Source organism: Anarhichas minor, unplaced genomic scaffold (genome assembly GCF_050575085.1).
Source record: "Anarhichas minor isolate MPS153535 unplaced genomic scaffold, ASM5057508v1 ptg000081l, whole genome shotgun sequence".
Taxonomy (NCBI): Eukaryota; Metazoa; Chordata; class Actinopteri; order Perciformes; family Anarhichadidae; genus Anarhichas; species Anarhichas minor.
In genome coordinates, this window is record NW_027466527.1 from 625,498 (window position 1) to 649,405 (window position 23,908).

Consider the following 23,908-nt stretch of genomic DNA (forward strand, 5'->3'; position numbering starts at 1 on the left):
ATCCGGATGATGAATAAATGTGACAGGAAGCCACGTGTTTACACAAGAAGCCTCTCAATTAAACAAACAATGACAAAAAGAGGAAAAAAAGAAAAACAAATTTAGAAAAAAACACATAAAAGCAGTAGAAAAATAACTGACCAATAAAATATATAAATACGTGAACTACAGGTATAAGTACCCGTATTAGCTAAAATGTAATCCCGTGTATCAGTATTAATAACAGAATGTAATTTATAGTCAGTGTAATTAAATAAATATGACCCAGCCCTGTTGTACGGCTCTAAGGTTGTCGTGTTGACATTCGGTGGAACAGTTGAGTCTGTAGAAACCTATCTAACAGGCTGCGCATGCGCGCGTGTATCTATGTGCCTGTGTGTGCGTGTGTGTGTGTGTGTGGCGTGTTCCGGAGGGGCGGGGCTTCTCGGCGCTAAAGACAGTGAAGACCGAAGAAGTGCTCTCGCGCGTCAATATCTGTCTCGCGGAGACGACATCAAAAGGAAAACTACATTTACATAACAAAAACAATTAAACACAAAGTCGTTACTTTTTTACTTCATTTCTTTTTTTTTACCTTTTTGACTCGTCTTCGCACGAGGACACCGACTCACCTGAAGGAGCCCTGAAGTCATCGACGGTGAGTTTGAAGACTTATTTCACAACGAGTACACCCGGTATTTGTCAGAGTACACAAACAGGTGACACGGACAAATACCCGGTGTATAACAAGACATTTTACTTTGTTTTCTGTGAGTTGTTTAAGCAGTTTTAATCTTGAGCTTGTCTCGCGCGCTGTGGTCAAAATATGCTCTTTATATAAATATATATATATATATAAATATATACTGTGCGTATACATGTATATAAAGGTTAAAGGAGTATTTATTTACCTCCATGCGCATGAACGCAGCACTAATGAAGGTTGAAGGAGACGTTTCTGGGTCAGTCACACAGTGGAAAGTGCAAACAACTGTAATATTGTGTGTGTGTGTGTGTGTGTGTGTGTGTGTGTGTGTGTGTGTGTGTGTGTGTGCGTGTTTAACACTTACAGGAACTATCGGCGCTGTTTCTAAACTGAGGTTTTTAAAGACTCATGTTCAGTAGCTTTGTGTGGTTTTGTGACCCTGGAAACAATGTTTCTGTCTAAATTGTCATTTGTTTGGTCATTAACATTTATTTGAATATTTCTGATCAATGGAAACAGACAGTGACGTCACTGATGACAAACAAGAAGTATCCAAAGCCATTTTAACAAAGTTTATCAATAATTTGAGATACTAACTCATTGTTTTGGGAACCGTCATTATTTCATTATTTTGAGAAAGTTTCTCATTATTTTCTAAATGATTTCTCATTATTTTGAGATACTAGTTCGTTCCTTTTGAGAGTCACTAAATCACTTTTACTTTTCATCAGATTTTTACTTCTACTGGTAAAATGTTTTTCTATAGTTGTAAATACTTGTGGAAAATGTTTTTCGTTGTTTCTAACGTGTGAATAAAACGGAATAATCTTTTATCAAACGTGTCGTTACAAAGGAATCTAAAGACAGACTTTAATCTTTTGGAAGTTTTGTGGTTTGATGACTTGTCTCTTTATTCCCACATGTGAGTGATTTAGTCTCCTGAATATTAACCAGCAGACATTCATAAAAAGTCCCGTGTGTGGGAGACGCTTTAAGTCAAACACACAGCGTGGGCCGATATAGTCTGTGTGTCAGCAGCAGAGATGAAGGGTCTGTAACTTTAAACACCATGCGTCTCCTTTCATCTCCAGTGTTTCAGATGCAGCTTGAAGCCAACACACATGGACGTGAGGAGGAGGACCAATGATGCTGCCCGCTTCCATCCACTCGGCTCCCAATAGGTGAAACAAATAAATACTAATTGTGTTCATGAAGCGCTGCAAACACAAGCTGCCTTTCTGCTTTCATGTTTCTATGCAAATGTTTTTTGTGCGGATGTTGTTACCAGCCACAGAAAGAGATCTCGCTGTGATAAGAAGCTGTGCCTGTAGAAGATGATGTGGAGGCTGATTTAAAACGTTTTATATATCCTGTTCACCTTTAACCCTCAGAACCATCATGACTAGAAGCAGAGAGAACTAGAACACGTCTTTAGTGCAGAACAAGTTATGATGACATCAATCATAAGAAAGAAGAACAAGTTACATTTCTTTGATCATTTATTTTATAAACATTTAAAAAGAATTTAATCTATAAATCCAACATGTTAGTGTTACCAATGTTAGAAATAAATAGAGGCTCTACAAGTTATAAATATTAAACTATTCTCATGTTCCAGCCTCTCCTCTCTCCTCTCCTCTACTCTCTCCTCTCTCCTCTCTCCTCTCCTCTCCTCTACTCTCTCCTCTCCTCTCTCCTCTCCTCTCTCCTCTCTCCTCTCTCCTCTCTCCTCTCCTCTCTCCTCTCTTCTCTCCTCTCTCCTCTCCTCTCTCCTCTCTCCTCTCCTCTCTCCTCTCCTCTCTCCTCTCCTCTCCTCTCTTCTCTCCTCTCCTCTCTCCTCTCTTCTCTCCTCTCTCCTCTCCTCTCTCCTCTCCTCTCCTCTCTCCTCTCTCCTCTCCTCTCTCCTCTCCTCTCCTCTCTTCTCTCCTCTCCTCTCTCCTCTCCTCTCTCCTCTCCTCTCCTCTCTCCTCTACTCTCTACTCTCTCCTCTCTCCTCTCTCTCCTCTCCCCTCTCCTCTGTCTCCTCTCTCTCCTCTCCTCTCTCCTCTCCCCTCCTCTCTCCTCTCCTCTCTCTCCTCTCTCCTCTCTCTCCTCTCCTCTCTCCTCTCTCCTCTCCTCTCTCCTCTCTCTCCTCTCCCCTCCCCTCCTCTCTCCTCTCCTCTCCGCTCTGTGTTCACTTCCTGTAGTTCAGTCAGAGTGTCTCCTCCTTGTAGTCACATGACTGTTGGTCTCAGATGAATCAATCATGACGTCATAGTTTCACACTTTAATGTTTTTACACAATCTGGTTAAAGTGAACTCTTTAGAGGAGACATTTATAATGAGAAATGTTTATGATGAAATATCACAGAAAAAACAACCGTATCGAAGCTTAAAAGTGACTAAAACATTTGTGTGTGTTCATGACCGTCGGAAAGATGAAAACTCTGACGATAATGTCGGTTTTTACAGCTTCTGACTTTGAGTTTAGTTTTGGCAATTGTATAAAGAAAACATGCTCTTCAATCCCGCTGGTGTGTTTATTGGGTTCAGAGGCTATTTTGATGAAAATCTTTAGTTAATTGTAGAAAACGCAGTGAGAGTGAAACAGCAGTTTTCCTCCAGACCTCGAACCGTCTCGACTGATATTTGTCTGCACTCACAGTCATGTCAGCCAGCTGAGCAGATCCTTCAGCAGCCACCACAACACGCCGGAGGAGGACGATGAGACGATGAGCACGGAGGAGCGAGAAGCCAGCGGAGTCCATGACTCCGCCCCTCAGCCCGACGGCCACCATCACGCCTCCTCCGCCTCCTCCTTCTCCTCCGCCGCCGCCTCCCCGTTTGGCGCCCACAGGCTGGACAGAGTAGAGGACCACCGCCTACCTCCACCAAGCTCCAGCTTCTGCTGTTACCAGCCTCCCTGCCGCCTGCCCGCCGGCTACAGCCAGCCCACGCCGTTCCCCAGCCAGGCCGACGGCGCCTGGCTCCACCCGAGCTTCGCCAGCAGCTGGTCGGGGTATCCCAACAGCCTGCCGTCCTCTCTGAACCAGAAGGACCAGTCCTTCCACAGCAGCCTCTCCGGGTACAAGTCGGCATCCCTGCCCGGCCGACACAGCCCCAGTATGATCAGCCTGGAGCAGCCGCTGTCTCTGTGCTCCAACCCGCCTTCGGGCAACTTGTGCCACCACACATTGTCTCCGTACTCGTGTCCGCCGCATGGCGCGGCCTGCTGTGCACAGTGTCCTGCAGACGCCTTCAACGGGGGGGCCGCCGTGGCCAACAAACACCCCTGGCCTCAGTACCACCCGGCTTACGGTCCGTACTGTAAGTCTGATTCTCTGTTTATTAACTACAGACTAGAGAGAGGCCAAGCCCCGCCCCTTTAGGTACACCACGATAGCACCTTTTTTTACGGACACAATATGTACAGAAGACAACCTCCAGTTCTTTAAAGTGAATCCGATGCTTCATGTGTTAAAGCTGCATTCTCTCTAATGTCCACCAGGGGGCGACTCCTCTGGTTGTATAGAAGTCTATGAGAAAATGACTCTACTTCTCTCTTGATTTATTACCTCAGTAAACATTGTAAACATGAGTTTATGGTCTCAATCTCTAGTTTCAAGTCTTCTTCAATACAGCATGATGTTCATTTAGTACATTATGGTCCATTTAGAGTCACACAGACCATAAAGCAGGGGATGCTTTAGGGCGGGGCTACACGGTGATTGACAGGTCTCTACCAGAGACGTATACGGCGTCTCTACGTCACTCCTCAGTCCAGATATGGTCACTTCCTGTTTACTGGTTGCAAAAAAGCCAAGAACGGTGACTTTCTTGACGTGCAAAATTATCATTTTAAATTGACAAACAGATTAATGGCACAATTCACTACTGAACATACTTTTTAAGGTCCCATGTTGGTCAATGGGAAGGGGCGGGTCTTAGCCTCCCTAACGTGAGCAGTATATTAATGATCTGTTCATATTCAGTTACGGGTCGTTCTCTTTCTTCTGTCTCGTTTCAGATCCAGACCCCTGCAGACGTCCTGGACCTGGATTCTCACATATGTGAGTTGTTTTTTTATTATAATTCTTTGTCCCGGTCGAAGAACTCGATCGTGTTTCTAACTCTTTTAAAACGGTCTCTGCAGCGGACACAACGCTCCAGCTAAAGAGAAGCAGCCTCCTCACAGCTCCCCGCTGTCTCTGGAGCAGAGTAAGAGTCCATCGTCACATGATTCACAGGCTATTGTTGTGTGTTCGCTGCCTTTATTTAGTGACTCATTGCTCTTGAACATCTTGAACTCAGGGAGAGTTTTTGTGACCTACGAAGCCGACGACGACAAACACGTCAACGAGATCATCAACTTCGTGGCTCTGCTGCGACACAACGGCTTCGACACTCACGTATGTCTGAGGGTTTCTCTTTAGAGGCTGTTGAGTGTTCGTTTGGGGATAAAAACCTTCTGACCGACGTCGCCATTTGTTTTCAGATCGACATCTTCGAGCAGCAGTTCAGGAGCATCAGCAAGATCGACTTCATGGAGCGCTACCTCAGCGAGGTGAGGAAACATCACGTCTTTGAACGTTACCGTTATAACGACATCACATCACCAAGATCCTCTTCATCGGCTCTCTGGTTCACACTGTTAGATTCTACTGATCACTTTTAAAGCTCGTAGAACACATAGAAGAGATGTTTGACCCTTATGATGCAGCTCACAGCCTCAGACCCTCAGGGGGGGGGGTGTATCCACACTGGTCATAAAAGAGTCCACGCTTCTTACTGATGTTCACGTTTATTATTGTCCTCTCATGGAACACCGTGAAAACTAGAAGACACAAAATAGCTTCATGTACAAACAAGAAAGAAACAAATACTCTGTCTCATCACCTACAACAAGTATAACAGTACTTTAATCAGTTAACTTAATGAGCTTTACCGTGTTCGCCTGGTAGACCAGCAGGAGAATAACATGACGGGAAAGAAAAGGTTCGCTGGTTTCACCCGCCATTTGTCGTCTTTCTGAGCTCCGCTTAACTTCCGGGTTAATGGTCATGTTACAACAACAAAAGCTCGTCTATCATCATCAGTGAAACAAGGGCAAAACCATAATGAGTTTAACACAAGGTACCCACAATTACAGTAAACATAACATGTATTATAATTGCAGAAATAAACTAATAATAATACAAATCGCGTAAGTCAACTTCCGGTGTTGTCATGGCAACGTTTATACTCAGGTCAGCGTCAGCTACAGGGGGCCTTCAGGTGGGTCCAAAGTCCAGGCTGAAAACTAAAAGGTGTCCATGTTTATGCCATCAGGACCCCTCGGCTTTAAAACGACCTGCCTGAGGAGATGAAGCTCTTAAATCACTTCTTAAACACAACTTTACAGACTGGCTGTTATGTGATGTCGTCGCTTTACTGTTTTATTTGTATTTGTTGATTTTACTAAATTCTTTTATTTCTTTTTATTTCTCAGTTTATTTCTATCGTGCCGATGTCTCACTGATCTTTCTGTTCTTCTTCTTATTTTCTTGTTTTTGCTGCTTCGTCTGTCAAAGCACTTTGTAAACTCTGTTTTTTAAGGTGCTCTAAATAAAGTTATTATTATTATTAAGTTACTAAAAACTGAATAATAATCTAACTTCAAACTGGAGTTGTTGCACCACCTCTAATAGAATGAAGGTAGCATCACATGTTGTTGTCGTCCCCCCTCCAGAAGGAGTACCTGATCATCATCATCATCAGTCCGAAGTACTACGACACCGTGACGGCCTCTCCTGTCAGTCAGAACGACGAGCGGACCTTCAACACGGTCTACATCCATAAACAGGTTCACAATGAGTCCTGAAGTCCAAGTTCAGACCCAGAAGAGTCGCTGTGAGGTCGTCTCTGACTCTGTGTTTCTCCGTCGTAGCTCCAGAACGAGTTCATTCAGAACGGGAGCAAGAACTTCAGGTTCATTCCCATCGTGTTCCCCGGGGCTAAGAAGGTGAGTTTCACACTCCAACGACAGAAGAATGTAATGAGTCAAATGAGACTAATGAGTCGAATGAGACTAATGAGACTAATTAGACTAATGAGTCGAATGAGACTGAGTCGAATGAGACTAATGAGTCGAATGAGACTAATGAGACTAATGAGTCGAATGAGTCTAATGAGTCAAATGAGACTAATGAGTCAAATGAGACTAATGAGTCGAATGAGACTAATGAGACTAATGAGACTAATTAGACTAATGAGTCGAATGAGTCGAATGAGACTGAGACTAATGAGTCGAATGAGACTAATGAGACTAATGAGTCGAATGAGTCGAATGAGACTAATGAGTCGAATGAGACTAATGAGTCGAATGAGTCTAATGAGTCGAATGAGTCGAATGAGACTAATGAGACTAATGAGACTAATGAGTCGAATGAGACTAATGAGTCGAATGAGACTAATGAGACTAATGAGTCGAATGAGACTAATGAGTCGAATGAGACTAATGAGACTAATGAGTCAAATGAGACTAATGAGACTAATGAGTCGAATGAGACTAATGAGTCGAATGAGACTAATGAAACTAATGAGTCAAATGAGACTAATGAGACTAATGAGTCTAATGAGTCGAATGAGACTAATGAGTCGAATGAGACTAATGAGTCGAATGAGACTAATGAGTCGAATGAGACTGAGTCTACTCCTGTGTGATTAGACAAAAGAAACAAAGAACAAAAACTAAAACTAGTATAACTAGGGAGTGATCTGTTCTCTCTGGTAAAGTCACGTCTATGGGCGTTACGTTTGTAACACATTTTTCCAAATAGAACAAAGCTTGTTCCAGTCTGTAGACGGATGCTGTTATCTTCTCCGTGGTGTAAATGTCCATTGGAGAGCCACCAGAAGTACATTCATTAAATATTTGTCTCTTTTTGACAATGTTTCAGGTAAATATCACAGATACATGCTCTTACTTTTCTACCTGTTGTGTAGGGCGGTTTGTTCCCTCTCCGAGAGTCTGTGATAACCGGGCAATCCCCAAAACATGAGTTTTAATTTAACCTCAAACCTCAGTCGTCTTTCTGTCTGTTTGTTTAGTGTCACGTCCCAAACTGGCTGCAGAACACTCACGTCTACCAGTGGCCGCTCCACCGCGACGACATCCTGCGGCGGCTGATGAGAGTCGAGAAGTACAACCCTCCTCCGATCGGAGAGCTGCCGACCATCATCTCCATCCCCTTATAGAGACCTCGTGACCCCGTGACCCCCGGAGACGCAAAATAAACGCACCCTTTGCTTTTCTGGATCACTGCTGGAGGTGAACGGGGGGGGGGGGGGGGGGGGGGTTACATGTGCAGGAGGTTTTAATCTTTTTATTTTGAGTGTGAATGTGATGTTCAACGAGCAGTTCACCCCAAAAATATAAAAAATACAATATGTGTGCTTCTTAGTGCTATTAATCAAATCAGGCCTGAACTCTGAAGAGGGGACGATGTGGAGGGTAGATCGTCCATGAAGTAGATTTCATTCTGCTGAAACTCACTTTGCAAAGGAAATAGCTGAAGAGCGTTCATCTGTTTCATGCGGTTTGTTGGTAACCCTGCTGACAATCACAAACAGCCCTCGAGCTTCTTACGCAATGGAAAGTCTGTTCACTGCTCCAGTTAATAGGACGAGCCTTAAACACGACTCCACCTTTGTCTCCGCTACAAGCCAGAAAGCTAACGTTCTGCTAGCATAGATTCAAAGTTTATATAAGAACGGCGTAGTAAATTAGATTAGATTATTAATCATCAGTGGGGGAACTCATTTACCACCAAATCAACTCAGACAACAGACAGAAAAACACATTTCAACGAACAAATAAGACCATAAAAAGCCCTTTGAGACATTAATAACATCATAAAGATGCTAAATCTAAAATAATGTGACTGCTGCTGCAAGCAAAGAGCTTCTGATGGTTCAGTAGAACGCTGCGGTACATATTATGTTTAACAATAAGAGTAGATAGATATCCATCTGTCATCTATCAACGTAACGTTACGCCAGTAAGATTGAAAGTCAATAACGTTGAATAGAACTACAGGTGAGAGGACATGTGTGTAGTTTTTATGTTAAGGTGAACTGTCTCTTTAAGGGTGCTGCGTGAACCTTTCACCTTGTTGCATAAACATAATTAGTCTTTAAATTCCACAGAAAGGTGTCGGTGTTGACGTGAAGCCGCATGTTTAAATCTGTGACCTCTGACCTCTACTGGTCCACTAGTAGAACCTTTACGTCTTTTTAAAGCTTCATTTGTTGTGTGTGTTGTATGATTTATTAGACGACATATGAGCTTTAATTTCACCAAGTCTACAGACGGACGTGTTGTCTTCATTATCAGAGTTGATCTGAAGCAAACAGCTGGATGCAGTTATTGTTGAGAGTAAAACATAACACACGATGTCTGAAGATTCACTTTCATTATACTTCACATTATATCACAACATGATTAAATGTATATTGTTTTCATGTATTTCTACTCATAAAAAGGTGTTTCACAGGTAAACAGCGCTTCCTGAATAAAGACAGACGACCTGATTTATGTTTCTGGAAGTTGATCGTCAGTCCTGAAACAAGTTGAACCTTTCAAACCACCGTAGAGCCACACGAGGTGAATCATTGTTTAAAGGTCGCACTGGACGTTATTAACATCAAAAAATTAAAGGTGTTGAACTGAATCACAAACTGTTTATTTTGACCTGTGAGGAGGAAGCCTCGTGTAAACAATAAAACATCAACGTATGATTCAAAGTCAGATATTAAACATGCTATGGAGTAAATAATGAAATAAATATAAATCAGATCAAATTACAGTATTAAATGTATTTATGATCAATTAAAACAAACTCATAGATATCACCATGAAACTTCACCACTTCATCACTCACATTAAGATGATTGTTTATTGTATCACAAGTTTTATGAAATATTATGTTTAAATATGCAAATGAGGCATTATCTAATGGTAACTTTTGGTGAATTTAGTAGAAATCTACAGACGTAAACAGACAAAGTATAAAATAAATGTTTTATTTCCTCTAGTCTGACAGAAGACGAGTTCTGGAGGAAAAATAGAACAAAATCTATAAATTGATCAGAGAATAAAAAAGCATTTATAGAAGAATAAAAACGTCTCGAAGCTGAACGCAGCCCGCTGGTCTGTGGTGGTCTGTGCGTCCTTTGGGTCGGTGGTGGTCTTTGCGTCTTTGGGTCGGTGGTGGTCTTTGCGTCCTTGGGGTCGGTGGTGGTCTGTGGGTCGGTGGTGGTCTTTGCGTCCTTTGGGTCGGTGGTGGTCTTTGCGTCCTTGGGGTCGGTGGTGGTCTGTGGGTCGGTGGTGGTCTTTGCGTCCTTTGGGTCGGTGGTGGTCTTTGGGTCGGTGGTGGTCTTTGCGTCGGTGGTGGTCTTTGCGTCCTTTGGGTCGGTGGTGGTCTTTGCGTCCTTGGGGTCGGTGGTGGTCTGTGGGTCGGTGGTGGTCTTTGGGTCGGTGGTGGTCTTTGCGTCGGTGGTGGTCTTTGGGTCGGTGGTGGTCTTTGCGTCGGTGGTGGTCTTTGCGTCCTTGGGGTCGGTGGTGGTCTTTGGGTCTTTGGTGGGTGTTTGAAGTTCGGATCACCAGCTATGAACCTGAAACATGATGACATCACAGTTCACAGACCTGCGACTGGGTTTGCTTGACGTTCGAGCAGCATCTCTGTGTTTTCTGTTGAAGACGGATGTTCGAGGGACGTTCAGCTTCTCGTGGCTCAAACAGGAAGTCGTCTGGAGATAAGCAGCTGACGCAGCCGCCCGCCGTGCGGTGGAGCTTCTCAAGAATCGGCAAGTTCAGACTTCAACTGGGTCATCGTCACAACCTGTCTGTGGTTAAGAGGAAAATCACGTGCGACATCGTGACAACTCAAAAAGAAGAAGATAGCGTGAGCAGAAAATGCTCAAATGGTGATTATTGAGGAAACGTTGCTGATTAAAAACAGCCGAGCATCGAGACGTGGTTTAATGTTTTTATCTTCACAAGAGGTAACACTGCAGATGTTCATACAGACATCATAAAAAAAACATCTGAATACAGCGTCTCATATATTCATCCATATATTGAAAAGTACAAGTAATAATATTAACTTTAATAAGATAACAAAAGGACAATGACATCTGTAATAAAAGTGGATTACAAAGTGACATTTGATGTAAATAACTCTTAAGAATGAAGTAACAGAAAACAAAGAATCAGACAATCGTTCCATTGAACTGAATGTAAAAACATTGAAGTGCTATTTGTTCAAAGCTACACGTAAAGAGCAGGAAGCGTTCTGTGTGTTCTTTTATTTCCTTCAAGGAAAAGTACTATAAAATAAGTTACAGTACAGTGAATCTGTCCCAAGATACTTTTGTTCCCGTCTTCCAGCTTTTTGTAAGAACAAACAGAAGTAACTCATACCCCCCCCCCCCAAAGAAACCTGTTGTGGATAACTTGTTTCTAGTGTGTTTGTAAGAAAAAAACCTTCTAATCTTCACCATCACCATCCCCCCCCCCCCCCCCCCCGGTAGAAAAAACAACTTTGTACTTCATGAGCTCAGAAACAATCTTCTGACAAATACTTCATGTTGAGTCACGCAGCACGGAGGAGAGCTCTCATACGTCGTCCGCTGGCAAAGGAGGTATGTTGAACCTTGGTCTTGTGAAAAAAGCCATCTTCTCTCTGCAGACAGAAAGAGAACGATTACTGTCACACACATGGACGTCAGGAATACAACGGCTGTTTAAAGAAGCAATGAAATAAAAAATAAAAAAATGGTTTCCAGGCCGGGAGCATCGGGCTGAGCAGGAAAAAAGAAACGTTTCTCAGCTTCTTCCTGAGGAACCCTGAAGCGTTTCTTAGAGGTCGATCACAAAGAGACGCGTCGCAGCAAGAGCAGCCGCCTCAGAAACGCTGCGATGGCAAAGTGAGTAAAACAGCTGATAAGCCGGTGGAACGAGAGCTGCTGAGGGGGGGGCACACTATCCTATAACTTGTTATGACATTCTCAAGAGATACTGGACAATGACCTTTTTTGTCATGTCAAAGTGTAACATGTCGGAAACAATCTTATCTTCGGTTTCACTGTGACAGCCACGTTCCCAGAGGAGTACCAGTGAACAAGGAGTCAGTCAATGCCAACCTGAATGTCTGCACAGGGAGGGGCTCCTTGTGGCTCTGGCCCCTCATCTGCAGAACTTCTTTGGAAGCCTTCCTCAGCCGCCGCTCTGCCGCCTCCTCCTGACGCTGTTCCTGCTTGCTTTGGTTGGCCTGAAGCACAACAAAAACTAGGTCAACCACCGCCGGGCTCTGGGCTGCAACTCACGGCCTAACCCGCCTCCGAGTCTCACCTGTCTCTGGGCCTCCCTGAGCAGGCAGCGGAAGCGCTCGTCCCTCAGGGCCCAGTGGGGGAGCTCCGTGGTATCTCTGGCTTGTGGGTCCTCCAGTCTCAGCTTCAGCTCCCTCAGGGCGCTCAGCTCCTCCATCAGCTGCCTCTGACGCGTCCTGCAGGCCTGGAGATCCAGCTCCAGGTCCAGGGAGGTACGTGTCGGCTGCTCGGCCAGGGAGGAGCGATACGACTGCTGCTCTCACACACACACACACACACACACACACACACACACACACACACACACACACACACACACACACACACACACACACACACACACACACACACACACACACACACACACACACACACACACACACACACACACACACACACAGCTCAGAAACTAGATACTAAACATAAACTCTTATATGTGCACGCTTGAAAAAGAACGAGACTGTACCTGTTTGTATCGCAACGTTCTTCTTTCCAACGTGTTCCTGACAAAGGGCGATTTCTTTGGTAGCGTTGAGCTGTCACTGTCGCTGCGATACAACTGAAAAAGGGAAAGGCGGTTATTTTATGTAGCTGTGAAAACAGAAATAATGACAACACCACCAACATGAGAACTCACCCTGCAGACGTACTGACTACGAGCCCCAGGAGAGAAGGTCTGAGAGCGAACAATGGTGCTGCCGCGCATGAACGGCGAGGCGTGGCCCCAGCGACCCCCCCTCTCTTTGGGCCGGACTCGCACCGGCTCTGGGTACAGGCCTTCTGTCATGGTGGCCTTCTCCATCTGCAAAACACAAATCACTGAAATGGCATCTGTGCCACAGATTGTTAAGGTGCGTCAGTGGATAGAAGAGGAGCAGTGGGCCAGACTTGTACCTTTACTGTGGACAGTTTGCTGCTCGTCTGGTCACAGCGCCCCCCGGTGGTGATGCAGATGCCCTCTGCACACAGCCCCTCTGAGAAGGGAGCGATGAACGGCGTGCTGTTGCTGCAGCCGCTGTCCATCGACTCCGCCTGCCAACTCCTGCAAAAGCACACCCCCGTTGTCAACTTGCACAAATACGCTGGAGGTAAAACAATGAGTGCATTTTGTATTGTGACACGACAGAAGTTAATCCAAGCTGAAACATGCTGGCCACCTCTCAGACGCCACCTCGTCCTTCTTCTCCAGCCTCTGCAGCTCCAGCTCGGCCTCCCGTTCCTCCAGATGGGTGGTGGTGGTGGTGGTGCGGGACAGCAGAGCGTCCTGTAATGTCAGAAAGCAGATTATCAAACACTGTTGACAGTGCGGGTTCATTGTTTGTTTGGCATGTGAGACACATTCCTGTCTGTTACTCACTTTAACGAGCTGCACACCTGCAGACTGTCGGCTGAGAGCTGCTCTACAGCAGAATGAAGAGGAACTCATCTCTGAGGCATCGACAGCTTAATGACTTTATGACAGCAGAGTGATGCTATGCTAACACCTCTGGGTGGTAGGTTCTCCACTGCGTGTGTGAGTGTGTGTGTGAGTGAGTGGTTTTGTTGAAAAAAAACTATAAATTACTAAAACAAACAAGTTCTGATGTTTACTGACTTCAGAGCGTTGAAATGATTCCTGTGACGGACAGCTGCTGTAATCAAACATCAAAGGGATTTATATCTGTTGATATGGATCAACGATGATCAATAATTAATATCTGTGGCCAAAGAAACCTGATCATGGATCTAAAGGTTATATTTGCTCCCTGAATTCTTTTGTGCTGATCCGATCCGTGACTCTGATCCCAACCGTGGCTTTTATGATGCTTTGCACCTTTAAAGACCGAAATCTGATTTTTATTTCTCTATAAAACACTTTTGCACCTTTGTTGCAACGCGTCTCACGCTGAAGCCGATACCTGAGACCCGTCTCTGTGCTGTCATGGTTTAACTATATACGTGTGTTTTTTACCATGGCTCGGGCCCTCTGCTCGTCTTCCTGGCCGTCGTGGTGTCTGCGGTGGCCGAGGCTCTTCTGTTCGGGTCGGTTCATCTCCGGCGTCCCGCTCAGCGTCTGCACTCGCAGCCAGTGGTACACCATCTCTGCACTTCCCTCACAATCAGCCAGACTCACCTGGGCGGTGCCCTGCAGAAGACACACGTCATCATCTTTGATTGATATGGGCGCGTATCACAGGAGAGAATAATCATCGGTCTGTTTCGACCCACCAGCAGCTCCTCCTGAGCCTCGGGTCCCAGCGAGGAGACGGACAGCTGCAGGCCGCACCCCCCCAGGGCGGTAGCGGCGACGGGAATGCGGAAGCCTTCGTTGAAGCTCATCTGAGGCTGCGGCTCCAGCGCCGTGCAGCAGTAGAACGCACAGGCCCGGCCGGCGTCCAGAGGAACCAAGTGCACCTTCACATACCTGCACATGAACGGATGAAGGTTTCTGATTATTGATAACAGCTTGCACCTGTTGGACGGAGCCAGGCTCAAGTTTCAACAATTAGTTTCTAGAAGCTTTAGAAACAGGAAGTCTGAAAATCTACATGCGAGTGAATATTTATCAGCCAAATCAAATAGTTTATATTCAACCTTAGTTTCTTTATAACACATTTAATACTTGACTTGTTTCTCTACAGGGTTTGTATAAAGGTGATGAAGTAGTTTATGAATATGAGATATGAGTTTACAGATGATTGTCATCCCTCCTCTGTAGTGGAGGTTTATAAACCTCCAGTCTGTGTTCATACCTCTGAGTTACACTCGTTGTCTTCTTGAGTCTTCACAGCTGATTGTGTTTGTATTCTGGTGGTTCAGAGAATAAAGCAACGAAACGCCTCCGTTCATGCTCGGAGCCTCTGCAGACGGCGCGCTACACAGAACACCATAAACTAAGCTCCACTAGAGAGGAGCGGTTATATCATCTATAAACTCATATCTCATGTTCATGAACTACTCCATCACCTTCATACAAACCCTGTAGAGAAACAAGTCAAGTATTAAATGTGTTATAAAGAAACTAAGGTTGAATATAAACTATTTGATTTGGCTGATAAATATTCACTCGCATGTAGATTTTCAGACTTCCTGTTTCTTTGATTTGATTTTTAACACCTCCTGTTTCTAAAACATCTCAAATATACAATAATATAATCCCATGACATGTAAATAATGATATCAATGAACTATCTGTGCCGGCTTCACTACAGCGAGTATAAACTAAGCTTACCTGTCTTATGCTAAGCTAAGCTAACCACCTCCTCCTGAAAGTACTCACACTTTAAAGCCGTCTCTCACGATGGACCTGTTCAGGTTCTTGAGCCGGAGCAGATGCAGCCGGAGAGACTGAGAGCTGGACTCCCACCTGCAGAGACGGACGCACAGTTAGACCCTCGAGGGGGGGGGGGGGGGACGATCTACTCACACTGAGCGGTCACTCACAGCAGACCCAGCTGGATCTGGGTGGGCTCGCTCACTGAGGTCAGATCCTTCATGTACGACATCTCATCGGACTCCTCGGCCCTGCTGGAGAAACAAACCGTTATTCTCTCATCGCACTCAAGCGGCTTCAAACTCAAGAGTGTGTTTGTGTCTCAAGACGTTCACTGTGACTTTAGTGTCTTTGTGTCACTTTGTTCTAGTTGTTGTTTGTATGTAACTTAAAGCCAATAAACTGCCAGTTTATTGGCTGTTAGGAAGGTCTGACTCTCCACACCGCTGTGACAAACAGAGCACCAGAGACTCTGTCATTTATTGTTTTGGTTGTGTGGTTTTAATAATAATCATTTTAAATTATTACAATTCCAATGTCAGTATATTAAGAAGGATATCAGCGGCACAAAATGGTTTTAAGGCTTTTTGTTTTTTTGTTAATTCACTCGTCAGTTTATTATTCTGAACCTTCTTTGACTTCTTTCACACAGAATGTGAACGTTAAATAAATAAAGGCATCGACCAATCACGTTGCAGAACTGGTTGAGACGTGCTTGTATTTAACTTTATTAATCCTTCAAACATCGACAAAAGCAGATCCACTCTTTCTGTTCTTACTTTTCACAATAAAAGCCCGAAACACAATGTTTGCAGACGAGTATTTCGGATGTTTGTGTTGTTCATTCTTTAAGCCTTTAAGTGTTTAAAGGTCTTTAATCTGACAACAATAGTTCATGACATGACTTCTGGGACAGTACATCGTCTAATATAACAATACTATCTAACAATAATATATAATTAGTTCTCCTGACAGTTTCCTTCAGTTTCTATTTTCTTTTTGCTATTTTAAACTATTTCTGAGTAAATGTAATATTTCCTAACATTATTCAGATTCCTTCCTCAGATCTATAAATCACATTTCTTTGCTGTCTGTCAGACTTGAATCCCACTCGGACAAGAGGACACAAACACCACAAACGGTCAAAGCTGACAGTATTTGTGGGAGTTGCAGGGTTCCTCCTCTGCCACTAGGGGGCGCAGTCGCTCCAAAGAGGAGCTGGTTGTTTCTGGACCTGCTCTCACCTTCTGCCCCAGGCCTCGAACACACCGCTGTCTGTGGCCAGAGCGTCCTCCGACACGCCTGCAGAGACTCTCCGGGCCCGTCGACCGCTCCTGTTGGCGCTGTTCCCCCTCAGGGTCACTCCTAAACGGGGAAACACATCCAGTTAAGACATCCGGTCCTCTTCCCTCCTCTGGGACGAGGACCGGATCTCTTTTCACTTGCCTGTGGAGGTGAAGGCGCCCTGAGTTGCGGCGTCTCGGTGACTCTTGTTGTCCAGCGGGTGCACGCCGCCGCCGTCCTCGGTGTTGTTGTGGGCCGGCGGTTGCGTCTGAGCCCGCAGACCCTCCAACAGGCCGCGGCCCGCCTGCTCCATGTACTCCTCCGTCATCTGGGTGAGCGGGCAGTCCTGGGGGGCCGAGTGGTAGGGCGTGTCCATGGGGGAGCTGGGCGGCGACAGGGAGGAGAGTGAGGAGCGGGAGGAGAGCGAGGCCAGCGACTGCGGGGTGTCGTGGGAGCGCTTGCTTTTGCTCTGGGTCAGAGGGTCCGGGGTGAACACGGAGCAGTCCCGGGACGCCGGCTCCGGTTGCAGCAGGTAGCGCAGGTGGGGGTCCAGAGGCTCCCCGGCCGCGTCGTGGCGCTCGTACTGGGGGAGGCCGTAGATGTCGCTGAAGCTGATGGAGCTGAGGGAGCCTCGGCTGGACGCCAGAGAGCCGCGGCTGGACGCCAGAGAGCCGCGGCTGCTGCTGGACGACACTGTCAGAGAGCTAGCCGACAGGCTGGAGGCAAAGAAGAAGAGACACATGAGGAAAGAAGAGCGCGGCAACGGATCACAAAACTCGCACCACGGATCGGAGTCAAGGATCAAAGAGCAGCACAAAGTAAAAAAGAGAGAAAATGTAACTTTCAGAGATCCCAGATCGAACTTTGTTGCTCTTTGATCTCCTTCAAACTACTGGATTTATTCAAGTTCATCACTAAAACTACATTTTACAGATGACATGTGAACACATCATGATAAGGTTATAATGTACCTTCAGTCAGTACTCATGTTCACTGAGCAGAGCCTGAAGGCATCATCATGTAACTGAAGTGAACCTCCTGTTGGTTAGCCGTTAGCGGTGCTGCTAACGTTACTAGCTCTGCTCCTGTTGGTTAGCCGTTAGCGGTGCTGCTAACGTTACTAGCTCTCCTCCTGTTGGTTAGCCGTTAGCGGTGCTGCTAACGTTACTAGCTCTCCTCCTGTTGGTTCGCCGTTAGCGGTGCTGCTAACGTTACTAGCTCTCCTCCTGTTGGTTAGCCGTTAGCGGTGCTGCTAACGTTACTAGCTCTCCTCCTGTTGGTTAGCCGTTAGCGGTGCTGCTAACGTTACTAGCTCTGCTCCTGTTGGTTAGCCGTTAGCGGTGCTGCTAACGTTACTAGCTCTCCTCCTGTTGGTTAGCCGTTAGCGGTGCTGCTAACGTTACTAGCTCTCCTCCTGTTGGTTCGCCGTTAGCGGTGCTGCTAACGTTACTAGCTCTCCTCCTGTTGGTTAGCCGTTAGCGGTGCTGCTAACGTTACTAGCTCTGCTCCTGTTGGTTAGCCGTTAGCGGTGCTGCTAACGTTACTAGCTCTCCTCCTGTTGCTTTAAACACTGATTGGTTGTTTACAATGAAACATGATCAGAGACTAGAAACACATGTTCTACTGAGTCAGTACAACTTTATTTACACTGTGATGGTTAACATTAAACCGTGAGGGGGTCGGTACAGATCACAGATCGATAACGGTCCGTTACATCTCTAGAAAAGACAAACATGAACAGCGTGAAGCTTAAAGACCGAGTGTGTGCGTGTGTGTGTGCTGCACCTCTTCAGCTGGGAGTGGAGGTAGGTGGTGATGCGTGTCGCCTCCTCCAGCTGTCTCAGCAGAGCGTTCCTCTTCTCCTGCTGCAGGATCCTGTCATGAGGTGTGCAAAAGAAACATCTCGTGTTCTTCCAGTATTTTCACAGAGTTTTGTGAAGTTTATATGTTCAGAGGCAGCTAAGCTCTGCGTGGGTGATTTATTTTTTCTTGTATGCATCTTAGTTTCAAATCTGATTTACATTGACCGTTCAAATATTTACTGATGTGATAATAAGAAAATAATAACTATCCAGTCCAGATGTTCCTCACCTCTGATTGGCTCCCTGGCTCTGGGAGCTGTGGGCCCTCTGCACCTCCTCCTCCAGCCGGGAGCGCTCCTCCTCCAGCTGCAGCAGCGTCTCCGCGGAGTGCTGCTGCTTGCTGACCAGGATGAGCTCCTGCAGGAGCGCCTCCTTCTCACGCAGGAGCTGCATGAAGTCCCGGTCTCGGTCCGCCTCGGCCCGTCCCGACCAGCTCTCGCTGTCCAGCTGTGCCAGCTGGTGCTGGATGCTCTGCACCCTGAGAGGGAGGAACAACGGAGCGCACCGCGTTTAGAGTTTTCTCCTCACAGCCGGCACCGGCTCGAGTCTACTCGCTGCGTCCACTCGGTTACAAACATCTGTTCACAGAAACTCTGCTGGAGACAAATGTGTCGGCCAAGAGTTCATACGCAATCATCAGAAATGAAGAAAAAACAAGGTACAGCGCTCTCTCCCGGTTCAGGTCAATATCATCATCGATAACTATAATAAACTTTATCTATAAAGCATCCTTCTTACAGGGCTGTGGTTCAACGTGCTTCATAAGAAAGTGAAGAAACAATAGAATAAATAAAAATAAAAAGCGATAAAATAAACAACAAAACAAAGAAATCACGTTAAATCACGTTATATATCTAGAAATGATCTTTATTGGGATAGAATATTCTGACTATATGGCTCACCCCTATATGATATATAAATAAAGTTTATTATTATTATTATAATAATAATAATTCACGTTATCAAAAGTTACTATATGAATAAAGATTTTTTTGCCAACGTCTCTCTCTCACACTCTCACACACACACACACACACACACACACACACACACACACACACACAAAGGCAGCACACAGTCAGCAGCAGCGTGGTGAGGTAAGAATGTGACCACCCAGCTCATTCCACTGGCCAGACATCGCTCAGCGTCCACCAGCCCCCCCCCAGGTCTGTGTGTCGCAGAACGACGACAACACACACACACACACACACACTTACTTCTTCTTGGCTTCCTCGTACTGCCAGTTGACTTTGACTTTGTCCACTAAATGCGTGGAATCCTGAGAAGCACAGAGGAACACAAGTGATTAAAGTGCCTTTAAGTTTAACAGGTGGATCCGTACTTCAGATGTATGAAGAGATCCTGCAGATCATCTGCTCATCAACTCAGCAGCTGATTGCTCTTTTAGGTTTTCTGACAAAATTGATACAACTGTGATTTTACTGTAGTTTTAGATTCATCCTCATTGTTATTATCCATCAGAGATCGTTAATGTTTCAGCCCTCATCACCCTCCAGTTACTTCGCTCTGGGATCAACTTTTAGCCACATTTGTTTACTTTTTTGGGAAACTGGACATTAAACAAATATGCTGAATCAGCTTTGAGCAGCTGTGGTTGTTCTTATGGATGTTTAGACAAATATCACTGAATACTTTGACGCTGAAGAAAACATGATGATTCTGTATAGAAATGAATAATTAGGAAGAAGTCCTCCTCCTCCTCCTCCTCCTCCTCCTCCTCCTCCTCCTCCTCCTCCTCCTCCTCCTCCTCCTCCTCCTCCTCCTCCTCCTCCTCCTCCTCCTCCTCCTCCTCCTCCTCCTCCTCCTCCTCCTCCTCCTCCTCCTCCTCCTCCCTACCTCTCCCATGATGTCCGTCTGACAGCCGGTGTCACAGTACTGCTGCAGGTTACACGAGTCCCCAGCGGTCCCGGTGCTGTTCGTCACCTCGCCGGCCGAGTCCTGGACGGACAAACTGTTCTGGAAGTTCACCGTCAGCTTCGCTAAGCACTGCGGGAGGAAAAGTGATGAGAATATTAGAAAATATGGGAATACAATAATAATAATACAACATCACTCACGTGTAAAGAGCAACAAAGCGGGACAAACGATGTGCATTTTAAATGATCAAATTTTTTTATATAAAGATTGATTTTAACATTTAAAGTGTGTGTTCATAAATAGACATGAACAGGAAATGCCTTCGTAGACGTGGAGCGACGATGCGACTGAATCACCGTCTGTCATTCCTCACATATTACTCCTTTATTACTCCTTTGCAATGACAGAAACGGTGGTCGCTGACTCAGACGTCTGGAAATGTGTTTTAATGAGAAGACACCGCTGAGACGCAGCAGGACAGCGGCGGCTGACAGACACTAGAGGTCAGCAGAGAACGTCTCTGCGCCTCCTCCTTCAGCGGGGAGGACGGTACCTGGATGAGGTCCTGCCTCTCCTTCTCGCCCGTGCTGATGGATTTCTTGATGCTGCGCAGCTCGCTGAAGATGGCTTGAGCCTCATCCAGCTTGTAGTTGGTCTGACTGGAGGACATCTTTCTGTCAATCCTGAGACACAGAACACACGCAGTCAGACGTCTGCTGGGAGTTCATGAGGATCTCCTGTTAGCATTAGCATGAGCTATTGTTCCTTTAGCTACATAAACACAACAAAGAAAACTTATTAAATCAAAAATCAAGTACGAAATAGAAACAAAATGTCCATGTTTTTAACAAACAAACTATTATTAATTCTTTATCCAAATAAATATTCATTCTCGTCCAAATGACCTAAAATGATTATTGATTCTTAAACGGCTCGATGTTCTTTTGTTTGATTTCTGATGAAGCTCACAGTCTGATAAATATTGATGTGTCTGACAAAGACAGTGCACATCTGTACCAGGGTCAGCTGTGAGCTATATATATATATATATATATATATATATATATATATATATAGCTCACATGGTCTCAGATGAACTTTAATGTTCGAGGTGTCGAGAAAAAGACTTCAGAAGAAATAAGAGCACTGATGGAAAAATGTGCCAAAGGACAAAACTCTGATCACGTTGAGTTAATAGTTGCTTTGTTGAAATGTTCGATCTCCTCGGGAGAAAGATGCGGTTGCATTACTGATAATAATAAAAGTCCTCTCTGAAGGTTAGAACGTGGCTGCTGGGCTCTAAACGCACAATCAGCCGATTCTAGTTTACAGAAGAATCCAGTTGATTTAGTTTGAAAGGAAGAATGAGAATCTCATCATCTGACGAGCTAACGGGAGCTTTAATAAGAGAAAGACTCATCAGATGAACATCTGAAGTATTTCAGTGTGGGAGGTAACGCTGCAGTGTTTACTTTAGACTGTGGTCACTTATGAAATACTGACCGTGCATGTGACAGGCCGCTCTCAATATATTCTCTGTTTGTTTCCACATGATGAGACGTGTGGCTCGCTGTGCGGGGGGGAAATCTCAGCGGCGAGACTCGAGACCCTCAGTGTGTAAAGTGAAGACTTTAAACTCTGTGACATAAAGTGACAGTCGTGATGTTTCGACACATCGTTGTGGCTCAAAGGCCGACGTCCGTAGAAGGTTTGCTCTCATTTATAATCTGCAGTTTCATTACATACAGAATATGTCACGATGCACGTTAAGTTCGGCTCCATTGAGATGAATAAATCACACTTTTTGCCATCGACGCCATCTTTAGTGTAAGGGAGCCGTGGAGGGACAATCGTTTGTTTGGGACAGAGAGGGAGACACCTGGAGGAGGTCTGATCTCCACTGAGAGAACCTTTCTGTTATTATGTGACTTTAAACCTCAGCAACAGATGGAGGCAGCAGGAGAGCAGCAGCTCCTGTGTCCTGAGAGGTAGAATCAGTGTTTGAGTGAATGGAGTCTGGTGTGTTTGTAGAGATCATAGATAACAGCTTGAGTTCCCCTCAGAAAGGTCTGTCTGACAGCAAGGTGAAGAGGTGAAGACATTCTGAATATAGCTTCACTTCAACTGAGAGACATTCTGTTAGAGTCTAACATACGTCCACAGCAGAACATCACTTTGCTCCCGTGCTGGTTCTCCTGTCTGTTTCTATCAACTCATCTACTGTAGTAGAACCCTGACTGTGGAGGAGAACCTCATGCACACACACACTACAGAACACCACGACTAAAACAGGTCAGTTGGTTGGTTTGTTGGGCACGTGCCCCCCCGATGTTACCACACCACCCGCTTCCTTCAACAGCAGGTACTGTTCATCCACCCGACCCTGCCTCTTCCTCCCAAAACAAGCCCTGCTTTGTTCCCCCCCGACCAACCCCATTGGCAGGGCCTGGGAGTTTATATGCTTAGTTAAAAAAAAAAAAAGGCACTACCCACCCGTCAGTGCCTGCCTGTGTTGACCACCCCCCCCCCCCCCACCACCACCACACCCTGTGTACTGGAGAGAAGTAAACATTCTCTTGACAAGTTTCAGGTTCATTTAGTCCTTAAATCCAGCAGCTAAGACTGTACGAGATGCTCCAAACAGTCCGAAAGAGATAAAACTCCAACTCCGTGTTAGAGTCGTGACCATTAAAGGTGTGTGTGTGTGTGGGGGGGGGGGGGGGGGGGGAGGAGCATTCCTGCGGCACAAGTTTTTGCTTTATCTGATGAGACATGGAGCGGAGAACAATTAGCTATATTGCTGACAACAGCTGAGATCTGGAAAACAACAGCCGGAGGGAGCCCAGAAGAAAACAATAGGACACACACACACACACAGACACACAGGATGCGTCCATGTTTTCTGCAAGCTGTGTATTCTCCCGTCTATTCTGAGAATCACTGGAGTCGTGTATTATCTCAGAGATAAGAGATAAGAGACTCTCTCTCTCTCTTTCTTTCTTTGCCAGGACTCAGGAAGTGCAGAGGAATTTGCTGCCAGATATCTCTGTGTTTTTAAACTGTTCTCGAAGCCCACACCTCCTCCCTCCTCCTCCTCCTCCTCCATGGAGTGACTTCCTCTCCAGGCCGAGCCTTGGCTCCCTGCTCTCCACTGGTGCATCCTCTTCCTGAGGTGGAGTCCACCCTTTTCCATCAAAAGAAACCCTCCCTCCATTTGCCCTTTTCTCTATTTTTCTTCCTCTTTTAGAGGCGGAGCCTTTTTAATTCTAACATGAAATTTGGAACCGCTCAGCACAAAAGACGCTTATGTGTTTAAATACCGACGCAAACTAAAAGGGAAACAGAAGCTGAAGAAGCAGATCTCCTGATTCTACTTTTCTATTTGGGTCAAAGGGCATCTGGCTCTTTAGAGTTCCCACTGATATTAATAAATATCTATAAATATCTCATCAAACTGTATTTGTGAGACACGTGAAGCTAAAGAAAGATGATTTTAAATGTGAAAATCTGCTAAATATTCTGTCTGAACACAAGGAGACACTGAGGGTGAGAGGGAACAGAAAAAGGGAGCAGCAGGGTTGTAGGAAGGAGACGGGT

At 45.5% G+C, this 23,908-nt stretch overlaps 2 protein-coding genes across 6 annotated transcripts in view; one reads left to right on the forward strand and one right to left on the reverse strand.

Annotated features, from left to right (window-relative positions):
- The first annotated feature begins 409 nt into the window (after positions 1 to 409).
- Positions 410 to 16,109, forward strand: traf3ip2l (TRAF3 interacting protein 2-like). Of its 3 annotated transcripts, XM_076081535.1 has the most exons (12): positions 412 to 637; positions 1,777 to 1,866; positions 3,330 to 3,991; positions 4,692 to 4,734; positions 4,818 to 4,882; positions 4,976 to 5,073; positions 5,160 to 5,228; positions 6,393 to 6,506; positions 6,591 to 6,665; positions 7,754 to 7,973; positions 10,404 to 14,458; positions 15,329 to 16,109. In XM_076081535.1, exons 2-10 carry the CDS (start codon positions 1,829 to 1,831, stop codon positions 7,898 to 7,900), a joined length of 1,311 nt encoding a protein of 436 aa, XP_075937650.1. In that variant the 5' UTR covers positions 412 to 637; positions 1,777 to 1,828; the 3' UTR covers positions 7,901 to 7,973; positions 10,404 to 14,458; positions 15,329 to 16,109. The 3 variants fall into 3 exon arrangements, with proteins under 3 accessions (XP_075937651.1, XP_075937650.1, XP_075937649.1); XM_076081536.1 differs by lacking the exons at positions 10,404 to 14,458; positions 15,329 to 16,109 and adding an exon at positions 9,199 to 9,235 and having other exon boundaries at positions 410 to 637; positions 3,330 to 3,982; XM_076081534.1 differs by lacking the exons at positions 10,404 to 14,458; positions 15,329 to 16,109 and adding an exon at positions 9,199 to 9,235.
- The window catches only part of wwc3 (WWC family member 3), a 28,748-nt gene continuing 15,518 nt past the window's right edge, over positions 10,679 to 23,908 (reverse strand). Inside the window, exons 6-23 of one of the 3 annotated variants that reach the window (XM_076081530.1) lie at positions 20,865 to 20,994; positions 20,291 to 20,440; positions 19,651 to 19,712; positions 18,663 to 18,911; positions 18,357 to 18,446; positions 16,734 to 17,287; positions 16,532 to 16,652; positions 15,458 to 15,538; positions 15,294 to 15,380; positions 14,243 to 14,438; positions 13,986 to 14,159; positions 13,192 to 13,298; positions 12,929 to 13,076; positions 12,672 to 12,836; positions 12,501 to 12,593; positions 12,057 to 12,287; positions 11,849 to 11,976; positions 10,679 to 11,388 (exon numbers count right to left, since the gene is read on the reverse strand). In XM_076081530.1, coding sequence (XP_075937645.1) covers positions 11,322 to 11,388; positions 11,849 to 11,976; positions 12,057 to 12,287; positions 12,501 to 12,593; positions 12,672 to 12,836; positions 12,929 to 13,076; positions 13,192 to 13,298; positions 13,986 to 14,159; positions 14,243 to 14,438; positions 15,294 to 15,380; positions 15,458 to 15,538; positions 16,532 to 16,652; positions 16,734 to 17,287; positions 18,357 to 18,446; positions 18,663 to 18,911; positions 19,651 to 19,712; positions 20,291 to 20,440; positions 20,865 to 20,994 — 2,833 coding nt within the window. In that variant the 3' untranslated portion in view covers positions 10,679 to 11,321. Of the gene's footprint in view, positions 11,389 to 11,848; positions 12,288 to 12,500; positions 12,594 to 12,671; positions 12,837 to 12,928; positions 13,077 to 13,191; positions 13,299 to 13,985; positions 14,160 to 14,242; positions 14,439 to 15,293; positions 15,381 to 15,457; positions 15,542 to 16,531; positions 16,653 to 16,733; positions 17,288 to 18,356; positions 18,447 to 18,662; positions 18,912 to 19,650; positions 19,713 to 20,290; positions 20,441 to 20,864; positions 20,995 to 23,908 lie in introns of those variants that run through there. The other 2 variants (XM_076081529.1, XM_076081532.1) reach the window with 2 other exon arrangements.

Bases quoted from the DNA above. Each gene is read 5' to 3' on its own strand.
- traf3ip2l (XM_076081535.1), top strand. From the start codon at position 1,829: ATGATGCTGCCCGCTTCCATCCACTCGGCTCCCAATAG. The intron at 1,867-3,329 runs GTGAAACAAATA...CTGCACTCACAG, and splicing joins ATCCACTCGGCTCCCAATAG to TCATGTCAGCCAGCTGAGCA. The intron at 5,229-6,392 runs GTGAGGAAACAT...TCCCCCCTCCAG, and splicing joins TGGAGCGCTACCTCAGCGAG to AAGGAGTACCTGATCATCAT.